General features: G+C 38.8%; 1 protein-coding gene across 2 annotated transcripts in view; it reads left to right on the top strand.

Annotated features, from left to right (window-relative positions):
- The window catches only part of runx1t1 (RUNX1 partner transcriptional co-repressor 1), a 73,876-nt gene that overhangs the window by 32,039 nt on the left and 28,981 nt on the right, over window positions 1–12,856 (top strand). For both annotated transcript variants that reach the window (XM_016669289.1, XM_007547689.2), the window contains exon 3: window positions 12,216–12,353. In XM_016669289.1, the coding sequence (XP_016524775.1) occupies window positions 12,216–12,353 (138 nt within the window). The remainder of the gene's footprint in view (window positions 1–12,215; window positions 12,354–12,856) is intronic.

The raw sequence follows: 12,856 nt of genomic DNA, 5'->3' as shown, positions 1-12,856 counted from the left end.
GGTAATACCCCTCTCCAAGGTCCCACAGACCATAACTCTGGGCTTTCTGCTCACCAGATGTGACTTGGGCCCTGTTGTTTTAATTTTTTTTTGTTGTTTTTATTTTAAACACCTTCTCTTGCGGGGCAGAAGGAGAACGGTGGTGAAGAAAACAGTGTTAAAAGAATAGAGAGTAACGTTTTTCAGAGAACAGGGGTGAGGGGCTAAGTCCGGTTTTATGTTGTGCAAATCTGGTTCTACTTAGCAGGGCCCTGGAACACATTTTATAAATTGCAGACATATTTTTTTTCAAAGTGTTTTTTTTTTTTTTTTTTTTTTTTTGGAGGGGAGATAGTTAACTAGCAGTAATTCTTAACACATGGCAGCAGTCATGTGATATTCTGAAAACATTTTTTTTGTCCTGCTTCCATCATCTGCTGCTCACATTTGATTTCCACATCTGTCTCTCATGAACGCTAAATGTTATCTGCTAATTTCAAAGTCTCTTTGCAGCTTCCTCGCTTCTCTTTCTCTGTGGCCTTCTTTTGTTTGTTGAACTCGTTCCCATGCCTGTTGCAGACCTCAGGCTCACATCTCGGTCTGTGTTTTTTCCACACATTAAACGGAGAAAAACTGCAACACTCACCTAACCACCGTGCAGTGATGCTGACATCTCAGCTTGAAAAATGCTAAACAAAACCAGGGCTGCACAACATTACCAAAGCACGCAACAAAACCTAGGTGAATGTTGCGATAACTTATATGGCTTGTGACAGATAAATCATTTAAGTGTTTAAGTCTATCCGGCTTCTGGAAAAAACACAATTTAAAAGCAAAGGTTTTATTGAAAACGTCGCCCCTGGTCAACATCTGCTGTTTTGGTATTGAAAAAAAGATCAGTTATAGGCTGTTTAGTGACTTTACCCACTTACCAACTCTTTATCTTTTAAAACTTTTTATGTTAAACAACAAGTGGGTATGAGTGTAAATTTGTCATAAAATGTTTCACCCTAACCGTAGTTTTTAAAACGCAATGTTTTTTTAAAAAAAAATCTAATCACTGTACACTCAGAAGAAATTAGTTTTTCTCTTTTAAAAACATTTTTTTTTCTCAGATAACTGGGGTCAGCATAGCTGAAGACACAAAATTCACTGATGTTTTTTTTCTTATTGCTGCCACACTTATCTTACTAAATGCGGTGATGTATTGAAAAACGTTTTTACGCAGCTCTAAATGTAAAAAAAAAGAAAAAAAAGAAAAGATAGCGAGAAATAAATAAGATTACTTTGTGAAACAATAAATCCTGCCGTGTCTTTAAAGTGTGTGCCACTGTTGATGTGCCTGTGGCTTAAATAGTTTGGGTTTTGGGTTAAAGGGTTCCAAATTCACTGTGTTTGGATGGGGTATGCCACTGTTGCTTGATATCTTGACATTTGTTGTATTTTGGGGGGGAGTTAGGCAGGAAATAAAAATTTCTATGCTCTATTTCTTCCTCTGAAGTGGTCAGATGACGCGTGCCGTCTTAATCAGGAAGTGGGCGATGGCTTCAGTTTCAAGCATCAGGCATCCAGAAGTGAATAAATCTTTATTTAGGCTGATCGTTTGCATGGTATGCATGAGATTAGGTGACGTCACTGAATGCTTATTGCTTTGATTTGAGTTGTTTGAATAATGCGTAGGAGCTGTGGCGCTCATGTTTACATTTTTTAGCATGTCCAAAAATACGCTAGCTTGATCAAATTATTAATGTATAACATAAGAAACATACAGGACTATTGTTTTTTTTTTTTTTGTTTGTTTTTTTTTGGAAAAACGAGGAACCTACTCTGTTTGTCACTTTAACTGTTGAACATAGTAAAATCTTCCACAGTATGTGAATTTACTGATTTTCTTACATTTTTGTAAGAACAAGTCAAACTATCGCATTTGTATTTTCGCATTTGTAATTTTATTCTCTCCACATTTTCCTCTGAGTTACTTTTTCTCGGTTTCATTTATCTCCTTCTACCTGTGCCTGTGTTTTCCGTCCTTCGTTTCCATCGCCGGTCCTTTGCTTTCTAGCATTCCAACGGTTAAAGTCTGCACTGCAACACGATGTGGTGGGAGTGCGTTTGATTTGAGAGAATGCATGATGGGGTGTCCCTGTGAATCATTTTTAATGTTACTTAAATGCCTGCTTCCTCGCTCTGCTACCGAGACTTTATTTCAACAGATGGGTAAAGCAGACATCACTATAAATCTGTTGTTTAACGGTTTGCTCCCATCAACGAGGGGTTCGAGTGTGATTCGCCACACATGTTTTACTGTCCAGCGTGTTTGCGAGAATGTGTTGCGTGTTTTTGCAGGATGCAAGGGCGTGTGCGCGACCGCGTTGGTGTTTGTGGGACTGAGCAGATGGTGTTCAGACCTCTGCGTACGGTCGAGAAATCTCCTTATGTTCTTCTGAAACAAAAATGCAGATAAGGTGGGAGCTGCGGAGGACAGTCGGCACCGATCAGCAGCAGATCTATTCCCATTGTGGGCCATTAAGATGTGATTCGGGTCACCTTTACTCATGATGTAAGAAGTTATATGGTAAGCAGGAAGACTCCTAAAGTAAAGTCTATTATACCTCTGCATAAAGCCTCTGAATATTTTTTTATGGGTAAGAAAAAAAAAATCAATTTAATGTTTTTTCTCTCTCTTTGCATTAATAAAAGATAAGCGCGTAGGAGAGCAGCATCTCCTCCGGAAAGAAACAAACGATATTAATGTTTCATTTAGTGAGGCTTGAGTGAGAGTATAAAGCAAATATTTCACAAAACCAAAACAGAAACGTCTCTATGTTGCTCCGAGTGTATATGGAAGTGATCTTCTGACCTACGTTCCAGCAGCATTCGGTGTGACGTTGCTGGGAGACGAGATGGCTTGGCAGCCGCGGATGAGATTTAACAATGCGTGATCATCAGCCTGCGTTGACAATTTTAGGAAGTGGAGGAAAAGATGAAGGTGACGAGGCGGAGTAAAGAAAAAGAGGAGAGCACTCCGGCTTGGGTTTTTCCTCTGCATTGTGAATCTGTTTGGGAGGGAAATAAAAAATATGACGCCAATTACATCTATTTGTGTGTGTGCGTGTGTGTGTGTGTGTGAAAGGGAGAAAAGAAAGTTTTTCTGTTTGGTGAGCAGCGTGTGTGCTTGCAGCTGTGTGTTTGAGTGTTGTTTTGTGGGGTTGCGGTAGGGCGTTGCATCCATATATCTTCTTGACAAGCGGGTGGAGTTTGATGGGACATGCTCTGCATACTGCTCCATCTGGCTGGGTATTTGTGTGAACCAGCGTGTGTGTGTGTCTGTGTGTCTGTGTGTGTGTGTCTTTGTGTGTGTGTCTCTGCTACTCTTCTTGCATACAGATAGATCTCTCCCGGTCCTGTGCGTACTCGGTCTGAATCTCAATCAGTGCACCTTTCCCTCTGCAGTGCTCCTTTAACACACCTATCCTTTCGTTCTCTCCGCTGATATCCATCTCCTGCGTCTGTGGCCCCTTTCTTCTCTCAACATCTGCAAGCAGCCAGCACACAGCGCAATCACAAGCCTCTATCACACCATCTCGCTATCACTTCATCTCTTCCATTACCTGCTCTGTCTCTTCACACATTACCATGTGCTGGCTGTGTGTTTTGATATGGCACACCCAGAGGTTTCATTCTGCACAAACACTGGCACGCTGTGAACATGAGTGCAGGATTTCTTCAGCTTTGGTGCCTCTGTCGCCTGCATTTCAGTGTGTGTAAGGATTACACCACTGCCTGTGTGATCATGGCATATATGTACAGAGCCGGACCAGGAATAGTCAAAGCCCTCTGCAGAATTTATTTTGGGGCCTTTTTCACGCGGTCTATGCTTGATTTTTTTTTTTCTATTTAGCACATAATTATTGAATAATGTAGTTTATGAAAAACATTACTATTATTATTGTTATTGATAATTTTTGTAGCAGTAGTACTAGTGGTATTACAAATATCTTTTAAAAATAAAATCCTCAGTATATTATAGTTTAGATTATCGCAGGTTTTGCAAGATAAAACAGAATGTTAGCCCTTCAAAATAAACCTCCTATATTTTCTTCAAAATAATAAGCTCAACTTTTCAATTGCAAATTGTAGATTCAAAACGGCGATAAGAGAATGTTATCGCCGTAGAAAAGTAGAAAAGTAGAAAAGTAGTAGCTTTTCTACTTTGAAAAGCTTTCAGATTTTCAAAGTAGAAGTTATACCTTTCCATCGTTACATTTTTGCAAAGGTTTCAACATTTCTGCTTATTGTTATCATTGTTATTGCTGATCTACTGATAAGCTCTTATGTTGTCTGTGAAACTCAGACAAAAAAGAAATCCATAGACCACGTTTAAATTAGAATTCTGCTACATTCAAAGTTTGAAGGTTTTAGTATTACTTGTACAACTGTTGTGTTTGTAAACCTGACCTGTTGGAATTCAGCCCTCGGCAGGACTTGGCTCTAAAAACTCACATGTTTTCCCCCCCCTGCAGAATAATGCTAAGTTGTTTCTAATTGATGCATTCATTTGCTCACACCGGCTGCAAAACTCTCCATTGCTGCAGCCACCAACTCTTACCATGCACCGATGTCAATTTTACCGGGTTAACTTGTAAAAAAAATAATCTCACCTGGCACATTATGTCGTCATCGTTTGTGTGTTAAATGGTTAAAATTGTAGCGTGCAACAAGACACAAACAAGCAAGTATGATTCTGGCTCGTAAAGTCTTTAGTTTGACGTTATTTCCTGGCGATATTCTTTTTCGAAACACCAAGCGTTCGGTTGTGTTGCCTGGGTTTTCAAGGTGATTTGAATACAAAATGACCCCTGGCTTTGAGCGCGATGATGAAATATACACCAGTTTGATATAACATTGTATTTTTGCCTTGAGTTGTGGGTTAGCAAAGTCCTCTCTATAACACGGTGAACTGCTTCTCAGGGACCACGCTCTCCTAGATAACGTTCATTGCAACAACCTTGTTTGAGGCAAGTGATGTAACTTGGATGTAACGTTGGAAAAGGCATGAATCTCAAGTCAGCAGGGGGATAAAAATCTCCTTTCTTTGAGCTTGGCTGAAAGAGAAGCACGGGCAACGGGGAGAGGGGGGGAAAAAAAGGCAAAGAAAGGGAGTGAGATTCTGCAAACATGGAGGATCACGTAATCATGGACGACGCAAACTTGGCTGATGTAAGTGTGAAGACATATCTGCGTGTGGCAGGTGGTTGTCTTGTTTCTGTGATTGATTAAAGAAGTTAAAAATCCAAACAGCTCAACCTTTACTTTTATTTTTTTTTTTCTGAAGAGCCTTTTGTAATCATGGTTGTGAGAATAGAGACGGGTTAGCTTTTTATTTTCTTTTCATAACAGAGAAAGTAAAGGCCATTGCACGGCGGCTTGGGACGTCCCCGAGGGGAAAAGGGGAAAAGGTTCCCAAGCCTCCCAGTACAATTGCTTCAAAGTCAACATTAGGAATGATTTTTTTTTATTATTATTTAAATTCCTGCTCAGTTTTTCTCCCGCTCTCAGCTCTTGATATCTCACAATCAGGTCCCAATCAAGGGAAATGCTTCTTTAATCAGTAAAAAAAAAAAAAAAACAACCTACAAGCGGTTGTCATGTAAACAAGACAAACACCAGTTACTTTGTTTTGGGACTCAGAGTCTCCCTTTCACCAGTTTGTGTTCACTGTTTCATACCCATTTTGTTTAAAAATTAATCTCTTTTCTACCGGTAAACAAACTATTTTATGCCCATGTACTCAGTATTTGCATGCAAGTTTATTTCTCTTGTTAGTTAAGTTTTTTTGATATATAAATTTAAATTTAATATAAATTTTGATCTTAGATATAATCCTAGAACTGCCTGTATGCAATTTTCTTCTTCTTATTGATTGTGGTTAGAGTCACTCTTTGTGATCCCCTGATCAAACTCAAGATAACATTAAAAATCTCCTGCTGGTAGAAAAGTGATGAGAGGAAGTGGTGAAATATTCATCGTAGTATATGTAGCTCATTCGAATACATAAAGCCCCATAAGTCACAAGGGGACCACAAACCAAAATATTCAGTAACACTTTATTAGAAGGGGGTTGAATAAAACTGTCATGACACTGTCATAAACATGGCATAACACCTGTCATGAACATCAATAAGCCTTCATGAATATTTATGACTGTTGTCATAAAGCGTCATTCGGTAAATTATGACACTTTTAATACAAAGTTGACATTATTCAAAATGTCTTTGTTATGACAACTTGACATTAACCAAGAAATCATTACTGATATAAATTTGTTATAAAAGTATTATTGATTGCACTTTAAAAATTAGGTAACTTTATGTTATTAAACAGTAATGATTTCCTGGTTAATGTCAAGTTGTCATAACAAAGACATTTTGAATAATGTCAGCTTTGTATTAAAAGTGTCATAATTTACCGAATGACGCTTTATGACAACAGTCATAAATATTCATGAAGACTAATTCATGTTCATGACAGGTGTTATGTCATGTTTATGACAGTGTCATGTCAGTCTTATTCAACCCCCTTCAAATAAAGTGTTACCAAATATTCAACATCATTTGAGGATAAAATGTTGAATATATGAATACAATAAGTTGCAATGGTAAGCTGTGGGTGTTATTTTTTTATTTTTTTTTTTCCATAATAAATTATTTGTTATTCCAGGCAGTCTACTCTATATTGATTTCTGTTTATAGTGTGCAAAGGTCAAAACAAATGGTAACCGATCCAAAATTGCTCTGATGTTGAGTGTCGCATGTGAAGTCGCAGTATTAATATTCTTGCAAGATTCTTGATGTTATTGTTTGCACTTTAATAGGTTGGAAACAGTCCAATCTATTTTCTGCTGACTTTAGGGTTGGTCCACCATATTTATGTATTTATTAAAGCTTCTTGAGTTGCTTTCAAAACGTAAACATTGTTGAAAACACATTTTTATTTATTGGCGAACAGAGGATTGTTATTTTCCAATGCAGATTTGAGAGGTTTAACTGAAGATAAGTTATTGTGGGGAAAACTTTGAAAGTTTAGTGGATTTTAGCATGTTCGTGAATCATTTATTAATTTGAGAACCAAGTAAAGCAAGAGTATTGCATAGGGACCTCACAAAGCTGGAAACAGCTATTTTGAGATCGCTATAGCCAGAATTATGCTGTTTATATAAAACCTTACCAATAACCATGACTATATACTTTACTCTATTAGTTACTTTAAGTTGCCAAACAATTGAATTGCATTCAGTCATACTAACATGTCAGTTCAGGCTGGTATCAACTTCTGAAATAAGTCAGAGTTCAAAAGCGATAAAATTCCTCCATCAGCTTTCATAAATTACCTAAATTAATTTATTTATGTTTATTTTTATGATGACTGGTTCCTATCACGATAAGTTTTTTTTTTTTTGTTTGGTATTTTATAAACAGTACAATGTTCCGTACCGTAGTTAATCGGTAGATATTGTAGATATTGGAATTACTTGAAATGACTGGATGTCAAATCCATCACAAAGCAGGTAGATACAATTTGTTACATATTCTACACAAGATGCTTTGCTCTTACCTGAAAACTATCAGACGGCTCAAACTGTAAAGGTATGAAACTGGCCCAGCCTTTGGGAGCTTGTGATTCAATTAAAATCCAAGTAACTCTGCTTCATTATGATAGACGGGAAACGATAAGCAATGAGACACCATCGCAGCACTTATAGTCTCTCGAGTATATCTTATTCAAACCACCTCGTCTACCAATATTTGTACTAAAAGCTCTTTTATGCTGCAGTACATAAAGGGAAAAAAAAAAAAAAAGAATCATGAATGGGGAGGCTAATGCGAGTCATTTATCTCTGTCATCTCCAAGCGTGATCGATAGGTTTAGCACCCCTTCTGTCCAAGTGAATCAACACATTGAAGAGACTCTTCTGTTCCCTCATATCTAATTGCTGCCTCTTCAACAACTCTTCTCATCCTCTTCAATCCATTAACTGCTGGACAACAGCACTTCTGAGAAGTCGTAATGTGAGTTAGGTAAAGTCAAAGCACTCATCGCCCTCCCCCCTGCCTCCCCCTTTCCATTAAGGCTCTGCACATCAATACCCGTCTGTCCTGGACTGCCATCGATTGGCCACAGATCTGGTGCTTGCTTTCTTTATGATTTTATGCAGGCGGGACAGTAACAGGACTAATAAATGGACAATAGATGTGCAGTTGGCCATAAACTTTTAACAGATGCATTAGGCTGGACGAGATGCCCCATATTTCAAGGTTGTTTAAGGTTGCTTTTTGCTTCTAAATTATGCATGCAGAAGCAAGTGCTTCGTGTGGTTCAGCCATCTTCTATAGCTGTAATAAAATGAGAGCTTGTCTGATTGTTTGCCTGCTCCCGTCTTAAAATATACACGCCACGTTCATGGGCGGAACTCCGTGAGTCGTTTTCAATCACCAGCTTGAGTTGTGTGATGTATTTTTTATTTATTTATTTTTTTTTTCCAATTTATTTTGTTGACCTGAATATTCCTATTGATTCAAGAAGCACGGCAATTGCACAGTGAATGGATGCCACAGGCCTTGTTGTTTAGCATGAAGCCATCGATTTTATCCCACTTACATGCCGTGTCGTGCACCCAATCAAATCAGACGGCGAGACGGAGCTGTTTGTAAGTTCATGTGTGTGACGACATGCTATTGTCTGGAGGCGCGTGCGCACAGGTTTTTACGCCAACTCATTCCTTGTCCTTCATCTTCGTCACCTGAGGGACCGAAGATGAGTTTCACAGGCTTGCAGGATTCGTCCCTCTTGCCTCAGTGCAATCATAACGCCGACCCAGGTGTTGTCTACCAATGATAAGCCTGTGACCAAACTCATCTCTTCATCCCATCACAAGGCGTATTAGGGGGATTTTCAAGATTAGCCTTTCTGCTTAAAATATTCAAGTTTGGTCAGATGTTTTGCTTGGAAGAACATGACTAGCTGGAAAAACCACATCTTATTTTTTTTTTTTCCACATCCTGAAACAGGAAGCTAATTCTGTGACCATTTTTTACAGTGACTGTAGGAACTACTTTCTCTGTAAAAAAAGGTGTTGTCTCACATTTTTTCCCCCCACGAAACAAATATTAATGAATAGGAAAAAGTAAATGAAAATACATTAAAAATTTTAAGAAATTTGGATGATTAGTATACGTAAAAATTGGTTGCATTTTGTTATCACTAGACACTAGACAATTATTTGTAATTGTCTAGTGCAAGATGAAGCAGGATAACAGGGTCACAATATCAGAAATCTTTTATTTTTCTCAGTAAGTATAAACCCTAACCCTACCCACGCTTACATTTATTTTCATTCGTTCATTTTTACCACCAAAAGAGCAAGGGGTTTGCATTTCAGTTCAACATTTTTATGGTTTTAAAGCAAACATCAGATTTTTTTTTTTTTTTGAACATCCAACTGCTATTACATAGACAAAAAATGAACAGACTGTGTGGATGTTTTAAAATGTAATAACCATTGAATGACCATCATTCCACCTGCTGATGTCATACTTCTTCTGAAAAATGCAATCTCCCTTCTATTAGATAGATAAATATATCACTTAAACTACATTGTAGTGACGCCCGGCTGCCTTTTCATTTTTAGATTTTCTGATGAAGAGTAGAGTAATTGTTCTCAACTTCTGAATGATGATTTTCTGCTCCTCTTTATGACAGGAACAAATTAAGTGGTCCAAAATGACCCCACAATCAGGAAGAGTAACACACAGAACAATCAGCAGCATGAGCTCAACGGTATGTTGGAACTGAATAATCACAGCCATGTGTGAAACAGTGGCTTTACTCGATTTAATTGGCCCGTTAAGCGTATACAGCGTGACGTCTTTCTTGTTTGACGGGGAAATGATGAATTACCTGGGGTCCTGACTCCCAGCTATCTTTTTTTAATGACCTTGTGTTTTCACAGATCGTGTTGTAGGCAGTGATAGTTGGCTACTACGGGCGAGATTTATTTCTTCTGGCATTTCTGCTGAATTTGTTAAATAAATACCCGAGGCATGTTTATTGTGTCAAAATTAGAGCGGTAAAGCGTTCTTTGTCTGGCCTGGATGGAAAGTATAGGGGAGGGTTTTGCACTTTCATCACATTTTCCCATCAATCCCTAATCTGTATCGACTCATGCAACACATTTTGCATCATATCGGGTACCTTGGGTAGTCTGTCCGTCTGTCTGTTTATCAATCTCGTGCCAGGTTTGCTTAAAAAAAGATTTTAGGTTTTGTTTTGAAGTTGGCTGTGCAACATGTGCGTAAAAAAATCACCCAGTCCACCATGAACAACAGTGTGAAGAACGCTTTCTAGAAAAGGTATATTTTTTATTTTTTATTAATCTATATCGCATTTAATCATCTGCCTCAAAATCAAAATAACTCAGACGGATCAAACCTCAGACTAGTTGGAGCTAAACAGAGCTTCTCGAAAAAGGTTTGTAATTAGTGAAGCCTTTACTTGATCTGTGAAAACAAAGAGTGGGGAATTATTAGATTTCTCAAAAATATTGAAAATAAATCTTGAACCCAATATTGTATTGTTGCCGCTGTACTCATTTTAGGGCCCGCAGACCTAATCTTTTCCTTAAGATGTCCCCGACTAGCCTGCAGTATGATAATTATTAATAATAAAATGTAAAAAGATATGGTGAGATAACGTGAAGTTTCAGTTGTCAATGGCATGTTTTCTGATATTGTTCATTTGCAATGGCCAGTGTTGCCAACAGTTGAAAGAGACCATATTAATATTTAAACATAAAGCTTGTTTTGGGAATAACTGAGTGCAGGCGACAGTGTGACTCCCAGCAACAATCAGGATCACCCCGTTCATCGGACAAGATTTTTGAACAAGATTAATTCTCTATCAAGTGAAAAAAGTGCAATATAACGTATACGATCGCTATTTTCTGATTGTCCAACACTTAATTCTCAGTTAGAGTTCACAAACCTTGCTTGAAAATCTCAAATCTTTCACACACTTACATCATTCTCATTCTGCCGTCTCTGCAGCAGGTCGATGTGTACGTTAGGATAAACAAATGCTCTCCAGCGGGGTAAATGGAAAACAGAGCTGTGGAGCAAACATCTCCATCTCTCGCCTGTCTCCCTGCTGAAAGCCAAGTCAGTGTGACTAAAATTCTTAGTCATGGTGCGCAGCGGCTGCTGGCAGCAGGGCTTGGAGCTAATAGGCTCAGACTATCCTGCCTATTTCGTTTCACCTAAGCTTGACAGAATGACACTCTGGATTCAAACAATGAAATACGGGAAACACACACACACACACACACATCCCTAAACACAGAGGAGGGTCCAATGGAAAATGTTCATGAGTCCTCCCTCCACCCCCGTTTGCTGTAAACCAGGTGTGACCCGAGTCCAGATGGACCGTCTGTTTGACTTCGTCGCCATGTTGCATTTACTCCAGGGCTACAGCAAAACTCTCATTGTTACAGAATGTACTTTTGGTTCACCTTGTAGCTCTCTCTCTTGTTTTTTTTTTTAATATAATTTCCTTTCCAAAATGTGCCACGGAGACATGATTTGATAACAGTCTGTTGATTCAATGACAGCCTTGTTGCAGCTTTTTTGCAAAAAAGAAGTTCAGTATCTTCGCTTGGACAATGAGGGGCTCTGCCCTTCTGCGCACTGCAGGGCTCTGATAAGGTCTTGTTGCCGTTCCCATATATTCAATATGTTGTGTTATCGCCCGAGCAGCGAGCAACTGAATTAAGTGAAAACAGACGTATCGGAGGAAACGTTTTGGTTGTGATAATGAATTTTATCTGTGAAATGTCTCCTTTCTGAGCAGATGTGAATGCAACTTAGAGATACAAGAATTAAACTGTGGGAACGAGGGTGCGCATTAGTTTGACTGTAATGAACGATGCAGTCATTATCTCCGGGTCGGAGCGGTGGGGGTTTGGTGTGGGGTGGTTTTGTAAAAGTGGGGGTGTGTTGGAGGGCAGTCTGATTGCTCTGGGTGACACAATGTGTGCTGGAATCAGAGTCAAACTCCTCTGGCAGGGCTCATTTACGCAGCCGGTAGGATTGAAAAACCGAGTCAGTTTGAAATTCCTCGTGAAGAAGATGTTTTCTTAACCGAGCGGTGCTGTGACCTCTGCTTCTGGTTTTGTCTTTCATCAGATCGCACTGGGAAGCGTTCCACCATGCCCGACTCACCTGCGGATGTCAAGACACAGTCCAGGTTGACGCCACCTACCATGCCGCCTCCGCCCAGTACGCAAGGGGCTCCCCGCAACAGCTCCTACACACCCACCACATGTGAGCAGCGCTCTAATTCTGTATCGCACAAGACGGCACTTTGCTTCTTTGCAATGCTAATAGATGAAAGAAAAGGTAAAAAAAAAATAAAAAAAATAGCTGAAGCTCCTTAACAGCGGCAGAAATTGCTGCCGTGCCAGGAGTTCTGGTCGTTTTGTAGCTGGAGCTTCATGTTTGAAAAGCTGTTCTCAGGAAATGTTGCTTAGAAGTGCTTCGAAAGATCAGGGGTCAAAATCCTAAATGTTTCATAGGTTATGTGACTCAAACGTTGATCAGAACCACATTTATTGGAAGCAGAAAATAATGTACAGTCATTTTTAATAGATTACAATATCACTGAGATGTTGTTGCTTCAGAAACATTATATAGATTAATTACACACTGACTGATGTTTTCAAGCCTGTATTTGTGTTAACTATAACAATTTTCCACTTACAGACAAAGAAAACATAACATTTAAGATCAGAATATTAAATTAGGCCAATAATAAAAGAAAATGTATT

Source organism: Poecilia formosa, unplaced genomic scaffold (genome assembly GCF_000485575.1).
Source record: "Poecilia formosa unplaced genomic scaffold, Poecilia_formosa-5.1.2 Scaffold21, whole genome shotgun sequence".
Lineage (NCBI taxonomy): Eukaryota > Metazoa > Chordata > Actinopteri > Cyprinodontiformes > Poeciliidae > Poecilia > Poecilia formosa.
Note: the sequence above shows the minus strand (reverse complement) of the source record. Positions and strands in the feature narration are given on the sequence as shown.